Genomic DNA, 24,904 nt, shown 5'->3' with positions numbered 1-24,904 from the left:
TCTGCACATGTAAAGCCTCTTCTCCACCAATCGTTCGGGTTAAATATCAGTCGTTCAGTCGTTCTCAGTCACTTATACAGCAAATGTGAACGACTGAATGATTTAGCGAGTGAAAGAGCCAAGGATGTATCTGCCCGTAGAACTCAGACATCACTCGCTCAAAAGAGAAATCCTTAGGTGTAAAAGGACTCTAAAGGCCCAATTACACGTAACGATTATTGCTCAAAATGTGTTCAAACGACCAAAAACGAGCGATAATCATTAGATGTAAAAGCTACCATCGTGCACTTTTCGTCTGAACGATGATTTTAAGGTGAACTTAAAGTGTTTCTCAATAGACCACAAACTGTGTTCTCCATGGGAGTTGGGAGATTACATTGTAACCTGCTGGCAGTGCCAAGGAGAACAATGTAGTTGTGTGCCCAGCTCGGCGTGTGATTAATCACACACTGGGCTCTGCAAACAGCTCCTGGAGGCACCTTTACATGCAAATGAAGATGATAAAGTGTGTTAATGGCAATTAGTGGCTATTAACACTGCCTGTAAATAGGCCTTTACTCTTTGAATGGTGAGATTCCCAGCAGCTGGACAACAACAACTGGTTGGTTGGCAGCCTTGGAGGCCAAAGCACAGTAGAACAATGGGACACGATATAAAGTGAAGAGGACGCCAAGACCGTTGTATATACATTTTAATGTGCACTGTTTATTTACAGGGTAGAGATAGAACGTGCCGGGTTCATACAGCCAGGCACAGGGTAGCTTGGTTTCATTCTGTAAAAGTATATAAATAGTACATAAAACTCTATATAAGTAAACATTATGAAATGTATGCAATAATTACAATAAAAGGTTACTACTCTGGAGTCTACAGAAACAATTATCCTCGTCTTTTTATTAAATACTGCATTTAATTGTCGGCTACAAAACTAACTTTTTGATTGGGAAAATAACTTGAGGGGGAAAAAAAAAAAAAAAGTTACCTACGAATATACAAGCGTACCATGTTCAGAAACATGTATACTACCGTCACGTGTCTGTGTATTAGAATACTGTCTACATTAACCCCTTCTGACCCAAACAAAATAAAACAGCAGTCTAAAAAACAACTGCTCTTGGCATCCACTGGAGCTGAGACCCGGGCGAGCTCGACATAAGTAAGCTACGAAAAATGCAGCTCTTGTTCATTATTTACGGGCCCTAAAATATAGGGCCCCGTATCTACAGGCAAAAGGTTTATCAGTATTGGTTCGCTCCGGCTTGCAGTCTTTTCAGGACATAAAGGATCACTTGATAACAGAACAAGTATTGCTCCTGAAATGAAGAAAAAACAGAAGTTTAGGTACATTGCAGAATAATGTGCGATGTAGAGCCGTATAAACAGATCTATTCCTGGCTCTTCTTGTGGGCGGATGTGCTTTTCCGGGACGAGCTCCACTGCTCATAGCGACATAGCCCGGAAGATTTCCGGGCTAAGTATCACTATGGGAGCTGCAGAGCACAATGCCACAAGCTGTGACAGTGTGCTCTGCCTGCACAGACCCACAGAGAACAAAGCAAGGGCTTTGAAAAACCAGCAGAAGATATTGCCGATATGCCGGCAATCTCCTGCTTTGTTTACAGGTTGCAATAGAGATCATCGGCTTGTCAGAAGCAAGCCGATGGTCTCTGTGTCAGGGAGAGCTGGTGCTTGGCTGTGAGAGGACAGCTAGGTACCAGCTCTTACAGCAGAGATCAGAGAAAACCTCCGATCTCTGCTGTGTTAACTCTTTACATGCTGCAGTCTATGTGACTGCAGCATGTAAAGGGCTGTCACTGCAGCATGTAAAGGGCTGTCACCATCGGACGCCCGGAATGTGATCAGGGGGTCCTGATGGGTCCCTGTGGAAGTCCCCTAAAGGGACAAAAAAAAAAAAATTAAAATAAAAAAGAAAAGTAAAAAAATTATAAAAAAATAAAAACACTTGTCTCCCTTTACTTTGTAAAAAATCAAAAATACAACCACACATGTGGTATCTGTGTGCGTCGTAATGACCCAGAGAAGGAAGTTAATACATTATTTAACCCCTTAATGACATGGCCCCTTTTTTTCTTTTTTTCCTCCCCCTGTTTAAAAAATCACAACTTGTCCCGCAAAAAACAAGCCCTTATATGGCCGTGTCAATGGAAGAATGAAAAAGTTATGGCTCTTGAGACGCAACTGCAAAATTAGTTGAAATTCAATGATTAGACCATTTTAAAAAACCTGCCCTGGTGGGCACGACAGTGTGGTAGGAAACCCGCCACTCAAGGGGTTAAACCATGACAGTACTAAACTAGAAGTACCTTATGATATCTAACAGCTAGGTGCCATTGGTATTAACTACAATGCAACAAAACTAAAAGCAGAAGCTGCTTTGCAAACAGTCTCTCCAGATATTTTGTGTATACAGCTCCTATACACACCTATGTCTACAGACTACAACGTTACGTGTTTAGGCTCTTTTACACCGGCCGATAAAATAGATCAGATTTCCGCATCCAATGGATTATTGTTCAGTGTAAATGCATGCCCCGACTGAAGGACGAATGAGAATTTGTTCACTTCTCATTCAGTTTCTGCATGCAGAAAACTGAACGACGAATCGGCCCGTGTGAACAGGCAGTTGCTCACTTATGAACGACTGCCTGTTTACTGTTAATAGAGGGAGGTGGGCTGGAAGATCCCCGGCCACTCCACCTTCATTCACTAAAAGCACAGGAACGATTATCACTGGGACGACTGTCATGGATCTGTGTCTGACAGGTCGCCCGATGTAAAAAGGCCTTACTCCACTCCCTCTACCTCCTCTTCTTGCTAACCGTTAGATACAGTAGGAGAGGGAGAAGCTAGAAGAGATGCACATGACTGAAGGATCAGACTACACATAGGATTTGTTTGTAGTCTGTAACCATGGAAATCGATTTTAAAAAGCACTGTAGAGGCAAGTAACCAATTGACATTAGTTACTGCCTGCACAGTATACAATCTCATTTAGCTATAACAAGTACTCATGTACATGCAAAACCTGTAGGTCATGAAGGGTATCATTTCTCCTTAGGGGGAGCACCTACAAGGTGTGAGGAGGAGACTTATAAGACTATGCATGCTCCTCTCACAAATATGCAAATAGGAGGATGGAACAATACCTCCCTCGGCAGCACCACCTATCGGAAGGTAGCATTCCTGCAAGTCAATGTCAGCCCTTTTAACATGCCTTGTAACAATGACTGGGAATTATGAGCCAAAGCCAGAACCTTCTCCAGAAGGAGAAGATAACCATGCACAGACAGCTGTTTCAGGGCAATTGACCCTCATCAGTGTTGAGTAGGCTTTTGGCTTGGCTAGTGAGAGGCCTATAGATGTTGGTTAGGAAGGGTATCATTTCTCCTTAGGGAGAGCACCTAGCAGGTGAGTGAGAAGAGTCCATGCTCCTCTGGGAAATATGCAAATGGGAACATGGATGGCGGCATTGTTCCATCTTTCCATTTACAAAGGCTGTATACGTATAACAGTATTTTAGTTGCAGTTGCCATTATAAATTTACCTCTGTCTGGATCATTCCAGGTCTTTGAAGTCTCATTGTTTGCACCAAATCGGAGATCTTGAACTGGGGAACCAGAAATAATAGCAGTTACAAGTCATGATATTTACTTCTACATCTAAAAAGAAAGACTTTATAGGAGGCTAAAACTATTTTTAATCTTTAGAGAAAATAAAAACTCCTAAAAAAAACCCTTTGATTTGAAGGCTTTACATTGGGAGTTCTGTTGTTGTGCTGCCGTCTAGTATGACTCTCACCTGTACTGGACTTACCTCTAAGTCCTTGCTGATTAAACCCAGCATAACATCAATGCATATGAGTGTGCCGGAGCGCCCAATGCCTGCACTGCAGTGTGTGATGATGGGTCCACATTTGTAGTTGTATCTCATGTAGGAGATGAATGTGAGAAGCTGCTTTGGATCAGTGGGGGTATCATGATCTGGCCATGCCGTAAAGTTCAGATGGGCAATGGGTCGTACTTCACCGGTCTGCAATAAATGAAGAACACAGTTTAAATACTCAACCTGTTTATATTATATGGTATAAAGAACAGATCCCTACAGCCAGCAGTAGATTTGTATTACACACCCATTCATTGCTTTTACAGTAAAGTCCCTTAAGGACATGGCCCTTTTTTTTTTTTTTTTTTTTTTAATTTTAGTTTATTTCCTCCCTACTTTAAAAAAATCATAATTCTTATTTATTCAGCTGTGTGAGGGCTTGTTTTTTGTGGGACGCATTGTATTTTTATATAGTACGATGTAAAGTACCATATAACATGCTGAAAAACTAAAAATTCTAAGTGGAGTAACATGGAAAAAAAAGAAAATTCCACCATCTTGGGTGGGGGGGGGGGGGGGGGTGGAGGGACGGGAATTGTTTCTATGGTGTACATACTACAGGAAAAATGATCTAACTTTATTCTGTTGGTCAGTACGATAACAAGACCAATTTTATACTGTACTACTTTTTAAAAAAAAGTCTTTGGAAAGTAAATAAAATCATTTTCTGCCGCCATCTTCTGACAGGCATAACTTTTTTTACTTTTACGTTGAGTTTTCTTTTTTTTGCAGGAAGTCCTGTAGTTTCTACTGGTACTATTTTAGAGTACATATGACTTTTTAATCGCTTTTTATTACATTTTGTTTTCTTAGAGATAGGGTGATCAAAAAAGCACACTTCTGACTTTCACAGAAAGTATGTTTTTGGGGTTTTCTATTTAGATGTTTTTGTTATTATAAATATGGGAAAAGGTTTTTGGTTTTTTTTTTAAATAAATAACTATCTAACTTATTACCTTTTAATATTTTTTAAACTGATTTTGACATTTCTTTTCCATGTCCCCAAGGGGGACATGAACTTGCAATGGTTCGATGTCTCCTGCAATACAATATAATACCATGGTATTACATTATACAGTGATGAAGCCACACCACAGACATGTCTGGGCCTTCAGAAGGCTATCAGCTGCCAGCACCCTGCAATATCATCGTGGGGGCTGTTTGGAACCCCCCCAAACTTCAATCGGGGCATTTATAATGGCCACGATCAGCGTGAATGCTGATGGCACCTGTTGCCAGAGGGTGTCAGCTGTTAAACAAAAAAACAGCAGGCATCCGCAATGTATAGAGCAGGACTGGCTCCCAATATTCCTCCATACAAACCCTGAACCTCTATAATATAACCGTACGCCATGAAGCTTTAACGGGTTAAGACACAACCCTTGTGAATGTATTAGTCACTTGCATTGCCAATGCAATTCCAAACAATTCAACAGTCTGGGTAATATAAGGGGCCAATCATGACAGCCGAATCCCATACTGCTTACTCAGTACTCTGGTGGTTGGAAGTGGTTTGAACTCAAGTACTTACCTGAACATCTTGTAATTCCAAAACTCGCAGGACAAAACTTTCCAGCTGCTGTGTTTTGACTAGGGTAAGCTGAAGTTCATTGGCTATTTGTACAGGCCTGTGTAGCTCATCAGGCCAGTACCGCTGGCACTTGATCTTCCCACCTTCCATTTCCTGGGTCATCATGGCAATCATGGTGGCGTTCTGCTCCCACACCATCTGCCAAAAGTCTGGAACTGTACTGGGAAGAGGTCCCTGGCAGGCAATATATGTGAATTCCTCATTGCCCACCGGCATCCTGATATAACTTGCATTAATATAGCCTTCCTCTGAGCCAAGTGGTACTCTGGTGGAATCATCTGTAACAATTTACCCATATTATTAGTAAGTTTACTGGGAAGTTTAAATTTAAACTTTAAAAACTAGAAAAAGGAATTTACGATTCAGCATCATGTAAGAGGTTATAAGTGATTTATTAGACTCTGAACTGGAGGCACATTTTCAACAATTCGTGTTAAAAAGTAATGATTCGTGGAAGGTGCAGACTCCTATAATGACACCCACGACTAGCTATCCTGTACGTCAATGTCCAGCCCATTACAGAGCCTTCATGAGCCCTGGTGAAATACAACACAGAATCCGCTATCTACAAATGGAGGTCTCTGGTTTTGCCGATATCCCAAGTCATTTTTCAAGGCTCTTTACTGGGCCAGCCGTTGACTTAGAGAGTAGGTGGCTACCTATAAGAGCTCCCAAGGAGCACTGCCCTATAAAGGGAATGTGCATTAGAAAATTAGCTATTGTACAAATTAAGTTGATCAGGTTGACAACCATCAGTCAATGGTGAGTACAGCAGAAAGAATGCTCCACTCGTGAATACAGTGGACTCTAGTGTTTGGGCGAAGAGTAGACTTGTCCCCATACTATTCCGTCCTTAAACAGTACACCACAGAATGATGAAAGATCTGCCTAAATAAGGGGCCTTTTACATGGGCCGACTGTCAGGCGCTTAAGAATTGACACCCGTCTCAACAATAATCACTTCTGCGCTTTCACATAGGAGCAATAATCGTTGGAACCACTGTTGGCGCTTAAGCGCTTGAGAGTTGTCCTAATGCTTTCACATTATAATCGTTGACTGAATGGAGGTGGAGCGGGCCGGAGACCTCTTCCAACCGCCCACCTTCTTTCAGAGTAAACAGGCAGTTGATCGTAGATGAACAACTGCCTGTTTACATGGGCTGCTCGCTTGATTTTTATGCCTACATAAACTGAATGATGAATAAGCAGCAAATGAATTATCGCTCATCATTCAATCACTGGCAGCGTTTACACTTAATGATTACCGTGCGGTTTCCCCCCGATCCTGTGATAAACTGAAGGAAAGGGCCCTAATTTTAACTTCCTTCACCGACAAGGTCTACGTTGCTAGTTTTACTAAATTAACTGTTACGTGTGCTGCTGGGATCTGTAGTTCTAAGCTTCCTAGCAGCACAGCCCTCACAGGGTTAATGGATTGAGCACAGACCCAAGAGATTGGCTAGCAGGAAGTACCACACCCAGCCAGCTCAAATCAATTAACCCTGTGAGGGCTGTGCTGCTAGGGAGCTTAGAACTACAGATCCCAGCAGCACACGTAACACTAACGTAGAAAGGTTAAACACATACAAAACACAATAAGCTATATAATAAAGGATCAAACCCCGGAATGACTCACATGGAAGGATATTCTTGTACCGGTTTTTCTTTTTGTTATCTATAGTTTGTCCGATGAGACATTCATCCAGGGGTTTTAAATCTTGTAGATCCTGTGGATATGAAACACTTAAAGGTTAAATAGACGAAAGTTAAATGAAAATGTATAATTTCAACCATAAGCAAAAGTTCATGAAGTGAAATTTTCCCAATAAACAATTGCTTCAGGTGACCAATGACAGAACTTAACCCCTTAGAAACCAGCCTATTTTGTGCATGACGGACTAAGTGATTTTCCCTATTGCATGGTTAGAGCCATAACTTATTGATATCGCTGTATGAGGGTTTGGTTTTTTGGGAAAAGTTTTAATTTATTTATTTTTTTAATGGCCCACCTCTAGGGTACATATAATCATGAACTTTTATTACCGGTATATTTTTTGGGGGAAGTGAGAGATGGGAAAAAACAATCAAAAAATTCCTCCATTGTTTGGGGGGTTTCGTTTTTACGGCGTTCACCATTTGGTAAAAATAACGTGATAACTTTCTTCTCTGGGTCACGACGATTACAGAGATTCAACATTGATATGGATTTTTTTAGTCTTTATTACTTTTGCGCAATAAAAACATGTTTTTAAAGAAAAGCAATTGAGTCTGCATCAAATGTACCCAGCTGTGATAAATTTGGCACATTTTAAGGGCGTATTCAGACGATCGTATATCCGCCAGGTTTTCACGCCCAGCCGATATACGGCGTCTCTCTCTGCAGGGGGAGGAGGCTGGAAGAGCCAGGAGCAGTGCTCTGAGCTTCCGCCCCCCAAGACGACTCTTCACGCACAAGCCTGAAACTCCAGTACTAGTTACCAATTCCCTAAGGGACTGTAAAATATTGGAATATGGCTTTTCTAGTAAATCCAGCTCCACAGCAACACACTATTTTATTAGGGGGGTTTGGTTCCATGATCGGTAAAAATAATGCTTTACCACATCTACTTACTAGGTGGGACCACCGCACTCAGAAATATAATAGGAGTATTAGAAACATGTTAGAATATATTAAAGGGAATCTGTCACCTACTTTTATCCCTATGAGCTAAGCTTATGGGCTGAAAGTAGGTGACCCACTGAGTCTGGTGGTGTAAGGGTGGTTTCACATCTGCATTGAAACCTTCAGTCGGAAGGTTCTGTTGCAGATCTGGCTCAACATACTGGAGGAAAAAGCACTGCATACAGCGCTCTTGCCTCCGTCTGAAAGATGGCAGATCCCATTATAATCAATGGGGTCCACACTTTTTTGTTCGGTTCCCTCCAGAGCTGGAACCATTTGGCTGCTGAGATTCCTGTTTCCTGCTCCTTTTGAGGAGCAGGAAAGTGAAATCCCCGCCACAGATGTGAACGCACCATAAGTTTTATACTTAGCTTGCCCATCATCTCCCAGGTGGGAGCACTGAAAGCAGTCACTGAATGCACTGGGTGGACTATTAGTTGCATTCAGCAGTGGTAGCATTCAGCTCAATAACATTGAGTAGCGTCTTTCAGCTCTGACACCAGAAGAATGATCGGGAAGGGAAGCATAAAATTTACATCCCTGGACTCCACAGGTCACCTACTTTCAGCCTATAGCTTAGCTCAGAGGCCTAAAAGTAGGGAACAGATTCCCCATAAGCAGAAACCAAATTCGTTTGCTCATATCTCCAGCACGGAAACTGAAATCTCACCAATGGTCTGGTGTGAACAAACTTCTATCACCACTACTTTTTATACATGAGGATCTTTTGTTTTTCCTTGTAAAAGAAACATATGTTATAACTCGTTATTACCTCAAACTCCTTGGCTGGCACCCCTTGTTCCAGCTTGCTGCGTATCTGACGGATAACCATCTTTAACCTATTTCCCGAGTACCGGCCCAACGGCTTTACTTGCACTAGAGAAAGCGAGGACATCTTTTCACTTGTAACCCTGATGACATCTGTAACCATAAAAAAAACCTAATCTCAAAGATGAAAACACAAATATCATTGGTCCTGGGCATGAGTAGAAGATCCCATGTACAGGGTGTCTCAAAAGCGTAAAAATGCCCATGTAGAATGAAAACCGGTTTGGCAGATGACGATGCAATTTTCCATACATGCTGCGGGGAAAAGTGGAAAGCAGTTAGGCCTCGTCACCAACATGATGGCCATTTTGAATGCCACCATCTTGGATTTAACTATAATTTTTCTAAAGGGAATTTAGATGTGCGATATATCAAACTGACAAAAAACTTCATCAGAAAAATGATATCATAGAATGGTAGAGTTGGAAGGGACCTCCAGGGTCCAACCCCCTGCTCAGTGCAGGATTCACTAAATCATCCCAGACGGATATTTGTCCAGCCTTTGTTTGAACACTTCCATCGAAGGAGAACTCACCACCTCCCGTGGTATTCTGTTCCACTCATTGATCACCCCCACTGTCAGAAAGTTTTTTCTAATATCTAATTTGTGTCTCCTCCCTTTCAGTTTCATCCCATTGCTTCTAGTCTTTCCGTGTACAAATGAGAATAGGGCTGATCCCTCTGCACTGTGACAGCACTTCAGATATTTGTAGGCAGCCATTAAGTCTCCTCTCAGCCTTCTTTTTTGCAAGCTAAACATTCCCAGATCCTTTAACCGTTCCTCATAGGACATGATTTGCAGGCTGCTCACCATCTTGGTAACTCTTCTCTGAACTTGCTCCAGTTTGTCTATGTCTTTTTTAAAGTGGGGTGCCCAGAACTGGACACAGTATCCCAGATGAGGTTTGACTTGGGAACAGTAGAGGGGGATAATGACCTCACGTGGTCTAGACTCTGTGCTTCTCTTAATGCATCCAAGAATTGTGTTTGCCTTTTTGTCTGCTGCATCACATTGTTGACTCATGTTCAGTCTATGATCTATTAGTATACGCAAGTCTTTTTCACATGTGCTGCTGCTTAGCCCAATTCCTCCCATTCTCTATGTGCTTTTTTAATTTTTCTTGCCCAGATGTAAGACTTTGCATTTCTCCTTGTTAAATACCATTCTGTTAGTCACCACCCACAGTTCAAGCTTTTTTAGATCTTTTTGAATACTCTCTCTCTCTTCGCTAGCTATTTGTCGTCGGCAAATTTGATCAGTTTCCTATCAATTCCCTTCTTCAGATTATTTATAAAAATGTTGAACACTAGGCCTAGGACAGAGCCTTGTGGTACCCACCTTGATACATTCCTCCACTTGGATGTGCAGCCATTTATGACCACTCTTTGAGTACGATCACTAAGCCAGTTGTGAATCCACCTAACAGCCGCCTTGTTAATCCCATATTTGGTCATTTGTTCAATAAGTATGGTATGAGATACTTTATCAAATGCTTTACTAAAGTCAAGATATACTATATCCACCAGATTTCTCTGATCAACCCAGTCGGTGATTCTGTCATAAGAAGATATGCTTCATTTTAACATAACTTTATTCGTTCTCCTGTTAAGACAGTAATTTTGCTTCATTACAGGCAATGTAAATAATGGCGTCCTCTAAAGCATGTTGAGATCATCCTTACATCAGGTGAATGAAGAATGTGTGTCATTGCCACAGATTTCAAATCAGTGCCACCCAACTAGAATACCTGCAGTACAGTGGCCAAACTTCTTTCCAAATTCTAAGAAACTGGTTTACTCATAAGTGGATTAGTCATAGGGGTCCATTCGAGTAGCCACAACATTCTCATGATTGGACCCCTTTGAATATCTAACTGTGGGGTCATGTCAAGGCACTTTCTTACTCTGAGAAGAATACAGAATGTTGTTGCTCATCGGAAAGACAGAATCGTTGATGCTTCTGCTAGGAGTCAGCCTGAAGTTCTGATGACAGTTCATCAAGAATGGGAGCAAAGCATAGGTAAAAACGCAAACATGGTGGCCAGCATTTCAAATACATTCAGTAGGGATTTCTGAAATTGCATAAAATCACTGTGCCAACACTGTGAGAACAAATAAAGTTATGTCTAAATAAAGCATGCCGTTGTTTTTCTGGTGGAATGCTCTGCCAGTTTGATATACAGTATCACACGCCTACCTTCCAAAATAGAAAAACTACAGTTAAATCCAAGATGGCGGCATTCAAAATCGCCGTCATTTTGGTGACAAGGTTTCTCCCTTTGCGCACAGCTTGCATTTAACATTGGTTCACCGTCTGCCATATTGTTTTCTTTCTATTTGGGCGTTTCCACACTTTTGAGACACCCTGTATATCGGTTTACTCATCCATTGGTATATATTGTTTTACACATGTCCACTTTCACAAACACATCACTAGAATACATTTTGAGGAGTGAATTCTGAGTATTTACCAAATGAACTGGATTGCATGTCATCACCCTTCCTTTCAATGTTACATCTCTTCGCTATGTTGGATTGTTTTGGTGATCTGGGGAGATACAAAATACAATATGTGACTGTAGAATACAGAACCCTGAGCAATGAACATGTCGCAGAATAGATGGAAGGAAGGAAAAGCGCACTATTGTATCTGTAATGGCAAACTGTATTAAAGGGAATCGGTCAGCTTGAACATGCAGGCATGAGGTTATAGAGCCGGAGGAGCTGAGCAGATTGATATATAGTTTGATGGGGAAAGATTCTGTACAACTTGCATTTTATTCCTTTATATCCCTGCTGCTCTTAAAGGTCCAATGGGCGGAGCTATCAGTGATTGACAGCGATCTGCCTATGACTGTACAGACAGCAGCTTCTGCCATTCACTGATAGGATCGTCCATTGGACCTATAAGCTCACAATGTGCAGAAATATAAATGAATAAAACACATTATATATTGAATCTTTCTCCATTAAACTATATATCAATCTACTCCGCTCTTTCTGCTTTATAACATGATGCCTGCAGTATGGACAGCATGACCGAGTTGACAGACTCCCTTCAACCCCTTAAGGACCAAGCACCGTAAACTTTAATCCTGGCTGATGGTAAAATGTTGCAGATCAGACCCTTGGCTGTTAGTCACAGCCGAGGACCCAAAGGAGAATGCAGAAGCGGTTTTTGTGTGTCCCGGAAAAAAAAAATGTAGCAAAAATTATTTTGGTAGCTGAAGAAAATAAATTAGGGCAGTAAAACCACCAGATGGGTAAAATCCCTAAAAAGGGTCCGGTCCTTTTGGGCCGAAACACCCTGGTCCTTAAGGGGGTTAAAGAAATTCAAGACAAGCCCTTCCAAAATGCGTCCGATTTCCTAGAAGCTGCCGCCAACAAGAAATCTTGCCTGCAGCAACCAATAAGAAATGAGCTACTACACGAGGGGTTGGATAGTGTCTTATTCCCTTCTCTGCTTTGGGAAAATTTAGTTTTCAGCATAACTTGGTCCACAGGAATGTATTGGATCCAGTCAGCATTAGGGGCTGTAATGGCTGTTTATAATAAAGTAACCCAGGCGGTACATGCAACCTTCTGTATTATAAACTCCTTACCTTTCAGTCGCGTTGCTGTAAGATCCCATGCCATTTACTTTGGCTGGCTGCAAACAAAAAATAAGAGTAAATGCTATAAATGCTGTGATGTACTACTAGCATTAGATGCAGACTTCCTATCAGTACATTTAAAAGGCCCCATTTCTTCTTACTACTTAGCGCCATTTGTAAAAAATATTTAGAACAAAGCAGCGTATATATTTCTAATCCATTTCATCTAGTGTTGCCATGACACCTTCACATGAAATTGGTGGATCAATTACTTGTATCTTCTCTGACAATTAATAGAGTGGACAATGTAAAAGTCAACCCCCCTAGTGGTCTCGTAAAAGATTGCATTTAATTAGGGTGGTTTCACATCAGTGCTGGGGATTCTGTTTTGCTGCTCTGTTTGAGAGAGAAAAGGGAATCCCCTGGCCGAACAGGTCCGACTTATAACGGAACCAAATGGAGCCATACGGACCCCATTGACTATAATTGGGTCCATTCGTCTTCTGCTTAACTGTCTGGCATTTTACCGGAGGTGGGGGGGGGGGGGGATATGGCTGCATGCAGCTCTTTCTGAATGCAGATGTGAACCCGGCCTTACTGATATTATACATTTTTGTACCTCAGGAGAATCATCAGGTAATGAAAACCCATCACAATCCGTGTCTTCTGCCTTTTCATCTAGGTCTTCTTCAGTTTGACCCACTAAGGTGTAAAAAAAAAAAAAAAAAAAAAAAAAAAAAATTATAATCATCACAGGCAAGGTGTGAGAAAAACAAAAAACGCAGAAAGCAAGCGCATTACTTTTCAGTATGAATGTTACATAATATAGTATTAGAAAAAGGGAGAGGGATATCTTCTCATGACCCAGTAATATAAAACGTGAAAGCATCCAATTGAAACTACCTTGAAAAAGGGCTTCTTTCGTCACCTTTGAGCCCCATTATGCGGCTCAAATGTTGAGGGAACGGGGAGTCCGGGGAACCACTTTTCATACTTTTTGCATCCCCCATTCCTGCGCGGTGCCTGATAATTCAGCATGCACGCACATGGCGACTCTTTTCACAAGGTTGTGCGTGTGATCTCTCATAAAGAAGAACAGCCCAACAGCCTTGTGGAACGAGTGGTGCGGTGCGCCCGTGCTGATCTCATGGGGGCCCAGTGAGTATAAAAAGCATGTCTGTGGACTTCTTCATCCCCTCAACTTTAGGCCCCATAACATAGATTATGGGGCTGAAAGGGGATGACAGAGGCTCTTCAATGCCAGTTTCACACAAGCATATTATGGCCATAGTTCTGTCTCCATAAAAAGGACGTGGAATTTACTGAACTGGACTGTCACGATCATACCGTGTTTCCCCGAAAGTAAGACAGTGTCTTACTTTCTTTTTATCCCCAAAAGCCCCACTAGGTCTTACTTTCAGGGTATGTCTTATATTGGAAAATGGAGCATGAAAAAATCTGGACCATGCTCCATTTTCATGCGGGTCTCCCGCGGGCTTCTATTGAAGCCTATGGAAGCCGTCCGGATCCACGGGACACAAAGGGGAGTAATTTCTTACCGAAAATTCCTTTTTCCCGAGTCATCCTGACGGCAGACATGGAGGTTGCACCTTGACCTTGTAGGGACAGGAAGCAAGAGACTTCAAAAGGCTCCTCCTGCCTCCCATTCACCAGTGTCTTCTAAATTACTTACATGGACATGTCGTGGTTAACCAAGGAAGATTTTTATTGCTCCGAAACAAAATTAACATGGTTAGTTCTATTTTGAACATAAACAAACAATCAGGGGGTAGCTTACCCGGATTAAACAAAGAAATATGCACGAATTTTCCGCATAAACAAAGAAAAATGTCCAATATAGGAGCCCCTGGGCTACTGGCTCGCGCCCACACAGACGTAGGTACCACCGTGTGAATTTTTAGGGAGGGAAATACGTGCCGTCAGGATGACTCGGGAAAAAGGAATTTTCGGTAAGAAATTACTCCCCTTTCCCGGCGTCATCCTGACGGCAGACATGGAGTATACCAAATTAACTCTTAGGGAGGGACCACTGCTTGCAGGACCTTTCTCCCGAAAGAGAGATCGGAGGAGAGGTCCGTATTCAGCCTGTAGTGTTTTGTGAAGGTATGCAGGTTGGACCATGTGGCTGCCTTACAAATTTGATCCGGCGTCGCCATAGCCCTCTCTGCCCAGGAGCAGGATACTGCCCTGGTTGAATGGGCCTTGAGTCCTTCAGGAATAGCACAGTTGCCGGAAGAGTAGGCCTGCTGGATGGTGGATTTTATCCAGCGGCTAATGGATCTTCTAGAAGCCGCTCTTCCTCTGCCCGGCCCCTGGAATTGGACAAAAAGACAATCAGCCTTCCTGAAAGATGAGGTCTGCTCTAGGTAGCATAAAATGGCCCTCCTTACATCCAGGCTATGGTAGTCTCTTTCCCTATCATTCTGGGGATTTTGGCAGAAGGAGGGAAGAATAATTTCTTGCTGCCTATGGAATTTTGAGGCTACCTTGGGGAGAAAGAAGGGGTCTGTTTTTAATATGACCCTATCATCCTGGACTAGTAGGTAGGGTGTTTTGCAGGATAGGGCCTGGAGTTCACTTACGCGTCTCGCTGTAGTAATAGCTACCAGAAATACCGTTTTAAATGTGAGGAACCTAATTGGTACCTGATCAATAGGCTCAAAGGGGCTTTTGCACAGACTTTGGAGGACTAAGTTTAGGTCCCATGGGGGGACCGTACTACGGCTAATTGGTCTAATTCTTTCCGCCGCTTTTAAAAACCTTCGGATCAATCTATGTTCCGCCAGGGGTTCATCTAGAATGGCCGAGAACGCTGATACCTGTACCCTCAGGGTTCCCGGTCTCAGGTTTCTGTCTAGACCATCCTGGAGGAAATCCAAAATCTCCGCCACCGAAGTATCGAGATTGGAGACTTCCAGCCCTCTCCAGGAGGAGAATCTTTTCCAGATCTTATTATAGATCGCTGAAGTCACGGGCTTTCGGGACTGGCGTAATGTCGCGATGACTCTGGAGGATAAACCTTGCCTTATTAGCGTCTGTTCCTCAATATCCAGACCGCTAGGTTCAGCCTTTCTGAGTTGGGGCACGAAACTGGGCCCTGCACTAGAAGGTCCTTCCTGGATGGCAGGCGGATTGGCTCCGTGATGGCGAGCTTTAGAAGTACCGGAAACCATGCCCTTTTTTCCCAGTGTGGGGCGATCAGGATCAGCGTAATGTTGCTCTGCTGAACCTTCCGAAGAACTCTCGGGATCAGGGGTATGGGTGGGAAGGCATAAGCCAGACTGAAGTCCCACCTCTGGGAGAAGGCGTCTAACCCCTCGGCCCTGTCCCTTGGATCTAGGGAAAAGTAGGCTGGGCATTTTGAGTTCTTGCTGGTCGCGAACAAGTCCACCTGTGGACTGCCCCAGGTTTCCGTAATATGATGAAACTCCTCCTGGTTCAGGGACCATTCCCCGGGGTCCAGGCGTTTTCGACTTAGGAAGTCGGCTGTCTGGTTCTGGGACCCTTTGAGATGGACCGCTGTTAGGGATTGTACTGTGGTCTCGGCCCATCGGAAGATCCGCGCTGTTAGTCTCAGCAGGTGAAGGTTTCTGGTGCCTCCCTGGTGGCGAATAAGTGAAACTGCAGTCATATTATCACAGAAGATTTTTACATGTTTCTTCTTTAAGATGTCTTGGGTTCTGTGAAGTGCTTCCCAGATGGCCCTAAGTTCTCTGAAGTTCGATGACTGGGCACGCAACGTCGGCCCCCATTCGCCCTGGAGTAGGCACTGCCCTACTTGTGCTCCCCAGCCAGACTGGCTTGCATCTGTTACTACGGGGATGAAGGGTTCTGCCACCCATGGGGACTCTGCTTCAAGGATGTCAGATGACCGCCACCAGCGGAGGGACCTTAAGACAGCTGGAGACATGGGCATTCTCCTGTCCAGAGAGGTGGATGCCCCATCCCAGTTACCCAGGATGGATCTCTGTAGTGTCCTAGAGTGCGCCTGGGCCCAAGGGATAATGCCGATACAGGAGGTCATGAGGCCCAGGAGCCTCATTGCATCCCTAATTACGATTTGCCTTCTCTGGCCGCCCTCCTGCGCTGCCAGTCTAAGACTCTCCTGTCTGGGTGGGGGTAAAGACAAAGTCTGTGACACTGAGTCTATCTGTACCCCCAGGAAGGTCTTCCGCGTCTCGGGGAGAAGGCTAGATTTGGGGAAGTTGACTATCCACCCCAAACTCTGGAAAAGGGAGATGACTCTGCTAGTATCGTCCCTGAGGACCCTGGGTGAGGAAGCAATCACTAGGAAGTCGTCCAGGTACGGGATGATATTTATACCCGCCAGATGGAGATGAGCCACCATCTCTGCCACTATTTTAGAAAATATTCTGGGAGCCGTGGAAATGCCAAAGGGTAGGCACCGGAACTGAAAGTGCCGCACCCTGTTCCCTATCTTGATGGCAAACCTTAAATATTGGTGATGCTCCGGCAGGACTGGGACGTGATAGTACGCGTCCTTTAGGTCGACGGTACTCATGAAGTCCCCCCTTTTGATCAGCGTTACCGCTGACCTGACGGTCTCCATTTTAAATCTTTTGTAGGCAATAAATTTATTCAGGCCCTTCAGGTTAAGAATCATCCTGAAATTACCATTTGGCTTTCTGATCAGGAAGAGAGGCGAGTAGAATCCCTGGCGCTGCTCTACTGTGGGGACCCGGACTATCGCCCCCATTTGCAGCAGCTTTGAGATTTCGTCTATAAAGATATCCTGCAGGGTTGGGGATTGTGTGGGGGTGATTCTGAAGACATTGGGGGGTCGGGTGAAGAACTCTATTCTGTACCCCTGAGCTATGAGTTGCAAGACCCACGGGTTGTCTGTAACCCCCTGCCATTCTCGGGAAAATTTCAGTAATCTACCCCCCACCTGGCACTCTTCTATGGGGGTAGGGGTTGTTTTAGGCTTACCCCTGCCGCCTTTGGGGTAGGACCAGCGTCCCGTCTTCCCTTTGCCCCGATATGGCCTGAAGGATGGCTGGCGCTTGTGAGAGAACCCAGTCCTCGCTTGGTCCGGAAAGCTGTGGGTTTTATCCGTAGCTCTTTTAAGGATCTCCTCTAGGTCTGCGCCGAAGATGTACCGGCCATGGAAGGGAATATTACATAGCCTCCCTTTAGATGCCGTGTCTGCCTTCCACGTCTTCAGCCAGACTGCCCGCCTGGCCATATTAGATAATGCGGCACTCCTAGCCGCCAGTCTCATGGATTCGGCAGATGCGTCTGCCAGGAAACCCGTCGCCGATTTCAATAGAGGCATGCATTCCAGTAATGCGTCTCTAGGGGCCTTCTGTTTTATCTGGTCATCGAGTTCCCCTAACCAGAGGAACATTGACCTGGCCACGGACGTTGCTGCAATGTTGGACTCCAGCGTATAGGCCGTGGTTTGCCAGGCCCGTTTCATCAGGGCATCTACCCTGTTGTCCATTGGATCTTTAAGGTGGGAGGAGTCCTCAAACGGTAGGGCTGTCTTTTTAGCCATTCTGGCCACTTGCGCATCCACCTTGGGGACATCCTCGTAGATGTTCACATCCTCTTCCGCAAACCGGAGTCTTTCTTTGTACTCACGGGATAGATAGAGGTGTCTATCTGCTGAGGCCCATTCATCCGTGATCACTTTCTTTAAGGTATCGTTTACGGGAAACATGATGCGGTTTCTCGGTCTGAGCCCACCGAACATGTCGTCCTGTACGGACCTAGGCTCAATCACATCCTCCAGCTTCATAGTGTCCCTGACCGCTTTGATCAGGTCGTCCAGCTCTGCTGATGAGAAATAGTATTTTCTATTCTCATCTCTGGAGTCCGTGGGACGGTCGAAGAGTTCGCCGTCTGACAGGTCGCCCAGGGATTGCTCAGACTCTGAGCTCGTCAGCGGCATGTGGCTCGCCCTCTTAGTGGCTCTTTTTTCCCGCTGTGCTGGGGGGAGACTAGAGATTGATGCCCGGACCTCTTCACGGACCAGGGATCTAATATCCTCCCTGAAGGCGGCCTGTTCATCCGTCAGGATTTTTGCGGTACAATCGGGACATAGCGGCTTTTTATATGTCTCGTCAAGTTTTTTGAGACACAGGGCGCATTTCCTGCATCTTTTTTTAAGGTCTTGTTTAGACCGGGTAGATTCCCTGTCCTGCAAAAATACATGCATGCACATAAGGGAAATAAACCGCCATCCAATGCTAAATCCCCCGCATATCACCCCTGCAATTTGTCACACTTACGGTTTGCAGGGCTTCCATCTCTGGTTCCTTAGTAGTCATCATGCTAGGTAGCGATAGACAGGACCAGCCAGACAGATAAATCCTTCCCTGAAGGTGTGCTGTCAGTGGAAGCTTGCCGGGGGGGTTTCCATTTTTAAATCTCCCGCCATTTCCGGGTTCTCCGACGGCGTCTGACGTCACCGCGTCACGCTGCATCTTTTGGCTCCGCCCCCCGACGGTGCGTCATTGGCTCCGCCCCCTGCCGCCGCGCGGGGACGCGCCGGCATGCCTGGGGGAGAGAGGCATCTGAGCCTGTGGCCCGCCGCTCTCCCCTGCCGAGAAAACGCTGCACGGAGCCGAAAGGAGGAAGGAGAGGACTCAGGGACCTGTGGTCCGCCGCTCCGACCATTGCGGTGGTGATCCCCGGGCGGTCAGACCTGTGGCCCGCCGTGCTCCCGGACCGCGCTGACCCTCCGGAGGGGAGGTAAACAGGGAAGCAGCCCTGTGGACCGTCAGCCCCGCTTGTCAGCCAGATTCCGTTGGAAAGGTGAGGGGAAGCGGCCCTGTGGACCGTCAATCCCGGTGTTATCCTGTAGCTCCCTGGAGGGAGCACCTCTTGCATGTCCCTGTAGGGACAGGAAGCACTGGTGAATGGGAGGCAGGAGGAGCCTTTTGAAGTCTCTTGCTTCCTGTCCCTACAAGGTCAAGGTGCAACCTCCATGTCTGCCGTCAGGATGACGCCGGGAAAAATCAGATTGTACTCACATGCTCCGGTTCTTCTCTTTGCCGCGGCACCATCTTCTCTCAGTCGCGGCCGGATCATTTTGCTTCGGCCCGGCGCATGCGCGGGGCACGTCACCGACGTCATCATGCACATCCGCCGAGCCGAAGAAAGAAGATCCGGCCGCGACGAGAGAAGATGACGCCGCAGCGAAGGAAGTATCCGGAGCGTGTGAGAGGTAAGTTAATTCTGATTTATTCTTATTTTCAGCGCTCATGTCCGCGGGGCAGGAGGAACCCGCTGCAGATTCTCCATGGAGAATCTGCAGCGGATCTGATTTTCCCCGTGGACATGAGGCCAAAGGCGGCAGACGCGGTGACGTATGGAGGGGGGGCGGCGCGGAAGTGGGCAGGAGGCGGCGCGCAGCTAGATGAGAGGGAGGCGGCAATACCCCCGTGTTTCCCCGAAAGTAAGACATATGTCTTACTTTCGGGGTACGGCTTACATTGGCCGACCCCCCTGAAACCCCCGATACGTCTTACAATCGGGGGTGTCTTACTATCGGGGAAACACGGTAGCAATCTATGATGGCGTCAGCTTGGGTCAGGGGACACACCTTTATAATGGATGCAAAAATGTAGCTCATGTGAAACTGGCCTAAAGGAATACTCCAGTTTTTGCTATAGGATATGTAGTCAACTGGTAATTGACTCCATAAAGCTTTCTGGCCCATTTTTTCTAGCAATTAGTGGGCATCACAAGGGTTGTACCCCGTAAATCATCAAGCGACTGCATGTCCTAGCGATATAGGAGTTTAATACAATTGCAAGCAACAGAGAAAGTTGTTTTGGTAGAGAAGGTTTTCCCTACTTGCACTAGACTACCAATTTATCTAACTTTATCCATTTAGTTGGGCCGACTCTCGGATACTTTATGGATCGCCCCTCTCCCCGCGTTTCTTTTTTTTACGGCCTCTTTCCGTTCGATCAGTTGATTGTTGGTGTCACAGCTTTGTTAAAAAAATCGAGCCAGTGCGTTATTTGCCGGCCAGGTGTTTTGCCGCTGACCACTCCAAGCATTACTGATGTTTCTAATGGGTTAGCTCACATTATGTGGCCGAAGTCTCTGTTCCTTAATTGCCCTCCAATGAAAACTTTGGTTTTCTGCCGTCTAGGACTGTTTTGTTCGTGATTTGGCAGTCCAAGGAATTCGTCTGAGTTTCCTCCAGCACCAAAGTTGGAAGGCATCAGTCTTCCTCCGGTAAGTTTTCTTCAGTGTCCAACTTTCGCATGCGATTAGGAAGATGTCTGCGTTGACTACCCGGCATAGCATTGCTTAACTCTTTGTTTTTCCGGGACATATCCATACTTAACATATATTGTGCTGCAACCTAGCGCAATTTGTTGTTTTATTTCGGGTCCTGGTTCGCCATTGCAGTCAATTTTCGGTCCGAGGAAGATGAACTCTTGAACCGCTTTGTTTTCTTCATTGTTGATTTTTCCTGTACTGGCAAAAGACGGTAACTGTACACAGGGGCGTAGCTAATGTCTCAGGGGACAACTTCTCCCTTGTATCCCCCATAGTTACGCCAGTGACTGTACAGGAAAAATCAAGCTCTGCTAATAGCTACGGTAAAAGTTGTAGCATGTGAAGGTACTAGTTAGTACCTGAATATTGTTCTTCTGAAAGTGCATTCTGACGATTGAGCTGTAGAAGGTTCTGAGTCTGTTCATGGACAACATCCAGCAGGGACTGTATGACATCGTTATGATCCTCCTCATCCTCCTCGTCCTCGTAGTTGTTGTTGTTGTTGCTTCCGTGGAGCTCTGGATCTTTGTAAAAAAAATATATAAATGGGAGCAAATTATAATCTTACAACTGATTACCACTTTTTGTTCAGACTGCAGTAATATAAAGAGCTGAATGTGCATATAGTGCAGCAATATGAAGTTAGCGCCACTACATGCACATATAAAAGTTAACATACAGCAGAATAGACCCACACACTGGGCACATGCCTATTTTACCCCCTTAATGCCACAGTACATATGTTTACATCCTGACAGGGTGGTACTTAACGTAACAGAACGTAAACTTACGTCCAGTGGATGGAGCGGGCTCCGAAGTGAGCCTGCGCTAACCCGTAGCTGGAGCCAGCTGTCAATGATAACCGTTCAACCGCTGCAACAGTGGGGATCGATGAGAATATGGATCCCCGCTGTTAGGCCTAATGCCCACGGCCGTGACGGGCTCCGCAAGCGGAATACCGCAGCGGAGCGCATCACGACGTCCCCAGAGACCCCATACTTACCTCCGGATTCACCGCCCGACGTCCCGGATGACGCTCCCGCGCGCATGCGCAGTAGAGCGCATGACGCGCCTGCAGTGTCATGTGACGCACTGGCCGCGTCACATGACACGCCTACCTGTGTCATATGACGTAGCCGGCGGTAGGCGGGAAGGCGTTTTCACGCTATCTTCTGCTGTGCTACACAGCGGAAGATAGCATGACGGACGACTTCTATTGAATGCAATGGAAGCTGTTCGCCCGCGGCAAATAGAACATGAATTTCCCCCCCAAAAATGTTTTTTTTTTTTATTGTGCAAGTGGAAATGCCTTCAAAAAAAAAAAAAAAAAAGATTTTGGCATTGTCGGAAAAAACGGCCAGGTCGACGGAAGAAAAAAAAGTTATGGTTTTTGAAAAGCGGAGATGAAAATCCCCCCAAAATCATCACATCCTTATGGCCAAAATAGGCCGTATCACTAAGGGGTTAATGTGGACATATATTGGAAAATCAATAGATTAAGTTCAAGCTTTGGCTTGTGTTGTAATGTGTGAACAGTCCATCTGAGACAATGGGGGTACCGTATATACCGGCGTATAAGGCGACGGGGCGTATAAGACGACCCCCCAACTGTCACCTTATACGCCGGTAATACAGTGGAGAAAAAAAAAATCAGTACTCACCTCCCCCGGCGGTCTGTCGCGCTCCGGCAGGATGTCGCTCGCTCCTCGTCCCCGACGCAGCATTGCTTTCTGAATGCGGGGCTTGAAATCCCCGCCTCCAGAAAGCTAATACACACGCCGTCAGCCAGTTACAGCCATTCAATGACATCATTGAATGGCTGTGATTGGCTAAAACACACGTGCGCCTTCAGCCAATCACAGCCATTCAATGTCGTCATTGAATGGCTGTAACTGGCTGACGGCGTGTGTATTAGCTTTCTGGAGGCGGGGATTTCAAGCCCCGCATTCAGAAAGCAATGCTGCGCCGGGGACGAGGAGCGAGCGACATCCTGCCGGAGCGCGACAGAACGCCGGGGGAGGTGAGTAATGATTTTTTTTTTTTACACTTTTTTTTTTTGTATTACCGGCGTATAAGACGACCCCCGACTGCAGAGCAGATTTTTCGGGGTTCAAAAGTCGTCTTATACGCCGGTATATACGGTATGTCTGTCTCAGAGCTCCCATACAGCAGCCTAGAATCAGCTTACCTATATTTCCATTACACTTGTCTAAGGCAAGCGAGGCATCTGTTGGCAGAAGTTCACGGGCGACATCAATCTGTACAAGACCTTTAGCATTTCGAATACAAGATACGGCCTTGCCATGTGTAGCGCCCTGCATAGTGTCACTATTTACCTGTGAAGACACAAGATATCAGCGATCAACTTTTCAAATATCCCCGAAATCAATAAAAGGTTCACAGGTTGCATTAGCAGTAACCTCAGTTCTCCATACGTATCCACAGACCGTCAATATCCGTGAAGTAGTCATTGGAGTAGGCTTTAAAAGTGCTGCATTGTTCTGCAGTCATATTGATACATGTACTTATGGTCTAAAACTTGGAATAGGATCCCACTGCATCATCATCACTTTTAGCAGGCTCGCGGCAGCCGGGATAATGCGCGCCGCAGGCTCGCGACAGCCGGGATAATGCGCGCCGCAGGCTCGCGGCAGCCGGGATAATGCGCGCCGCAGGCTCGCGGCAGCCGGGATAATGCGCGCCGCAGGCTCGCGGCTGCCGAGATAATGCGCGCCGCAGGCTCGCGGCTGCCGGGATAATGCGCGCCGCAGGCTCGCGGCTGCCGGGATAATGCGCGCCGCAGGCTCGCGGCAGCCGGGATAATGCGCGCCGCAGGCTCGCGGCAGCCGGGATAATGCGCGCCGCAGGCTCGCGGCAGCCGGGATAATGCGCGCCGCACGCTCACGGCGCCGGGATAATGCGCGCCGCAGGCTCGCGGCAGCCGGGATAATGCGCGCCGCAGGCTCGCGGCAGCCGGGATAATGCGCGCCGCAGGCTCGCGGCAGCCGGGATAATGCGCGCCGCAGGCTCGCGGCAGCCGGGATAATGCGCGCCGCAGGCTCGCGGCAGCCGGGATAATGCGCGCCGCAGGCTCGCGGCAGCCGGGATAATGCGCGCCGCAGGCTCGCGGCAGCCGGGATAATGCGCGCCGCAGGCTCGCGGCAGCCGGGATAATGCGCGCCGCAGGCTCGCGGCAGCCGGGATAATGCGCGCCTCAGGCTCGCGGCAGCCGGGATAATGCGCGCCGCAGGCTCGCGGCAGCCGGGATAATGCGCGCCGCAGGCTCACGGCGCCGGGATAATGCGTGCCGTGAAGTCACAAGTGAGTGCATACGCTTGGTGAAGTTATAGCGCAGGGTTGTGTCACAGTACAGGGATAATGCAAGAAGTGATGTAAAAGTACAGGAATTATAGAAACTGATGTTATGACACAGGTAGAAAAGCAGACAGTGACGTAACACAAGGATAACCTACTCTGTTGTCCTACATCTGGGAATTATACGAACAATGATGAAACCGTACCGGGGGTCATTCACTCCGTATCATAGCATAAGATTATTATTACACACACAAAGTATAATGCAAAGATGATACAATGTAGGTATAATGCACACAGTAATATAGCACAGAGGGGATAAAGCACACAGCAGGGGCGACCATCATGGCGCCAACTGTGCAGACATTCCTGGACCGTCTGTAAAAATAGGCAATTTTTCTAGTGTCCGTGAAAAAAAAAAGATGTGTGATTTTTTTTTATTTTTTATTTGAGGCTGGTGGTACTTGAGCAGGTAATCATGGCTGCAGTTATCATCCTTTTACAGCTCACAGTAAATGCTGGTAATGAGTTCATATCAGAATCTCACCTTATAATCATTATCATTCATTATGGTTTTCCAATATGTCAGTAAAAAATGTTGGTTATCCATGATTTTTGGATAAAATGGCCAGAAAAAAAAAAAAAGAAACCTTTAGATTGACAATCCTGGTAACCATGAAATTTCACTGTGCAGCTTAGAATGGGGCCAAACTTAACTAATCCATGCCC

General features: G+C 45.9%; 1 protein-coding gene across 5 annotated transcripts in view; it reads right to left on the bottom strand.

Annotated features, from left to right (window-relative positions):
- Nucleotides 1-674: 674 nt before the first annotated feature.
- Nucleotides 675-24,904, bottom strand: part of PTPN13 (protein tyrosine phosphatase non-receptor type 13) — a 210,946-nt gene continuing 186,716 nt past the window's right edge. For 4 of the 5 annotated variants that reach the window (XM_066574375.1, XM_066574379.1, XM_066574377.1 and 1 more), the window contains 11 exons: nucleotides 23,049-23,196; nucleotides 21,220-21,384; nucleotides 13,197-13,279; nucleotides 12,587-12,633; nucleotides 11,456-11,532; nucleotides 8,929-9,077; nucleotides 7,131-7,221; nucleotides 5,435-5,772; nucleotides 3,835-4,050; nucleotides 3,566-3,628; nucleotides 675-1,313 (listed from right to left, as the gene is read on the bottom strand). In XM_066574375.1, coding sequence (XP_066430472.1) covers nucleotides 1,239-1,313; nucleotides 3,566-3,628; nucleotides 3,835-4,050; nucleotides 5,435-5,772; nucleotides 7,131-7,221; nucleotides 8,929-9,077; nucleotides 11,456-11,532; nucleotides 12,587-12,633; nucleotides 13,197-13,279; nucleotides 21,220-21,384; nucleotides 23,049-23,196 — 1,452 coding nt within the window. In that variant the 3' untranslated portion in view covers nucleotides 675-1,238. The remainder of the gene's footprint in view (nucleotides 1,314-3,565; nucleotides 3,629-3,834; nucleotides 4,051-5,434; nucleotides 5,773-7,130; nucleotides 7,222-8,928; nucleotides 9,078-11,455; nucleotides 11,533-12,586; nucleotides 12,634-13,196; nucleotides 13,280-21,219; nucleotides 21,385-23,048; nucleotides 23,197-24,904) is intronic. The other variant, XM_066574378.1, reaches the window with a different exon arrangement.

Source organism: Eleutherodactylus coqui, chromosome 7 (assembly GCF_035609145.1).
Source record: "Eleutherodactylus coqui strain aEleCoq1 chromosome 7, aEleCoq1.hap1, whole genome shotgun sequence".
NCBI classification, from domain to species: Eukaryota; Metazoa; Chordata; class Amphibia; order Anura; family Eleutherodactylidae; genus Eleutherodactylus; species Eleutherodactylus coqui.
This window is presented reverse-complemented; position numbering and strand designations above follow the sequence as displayed.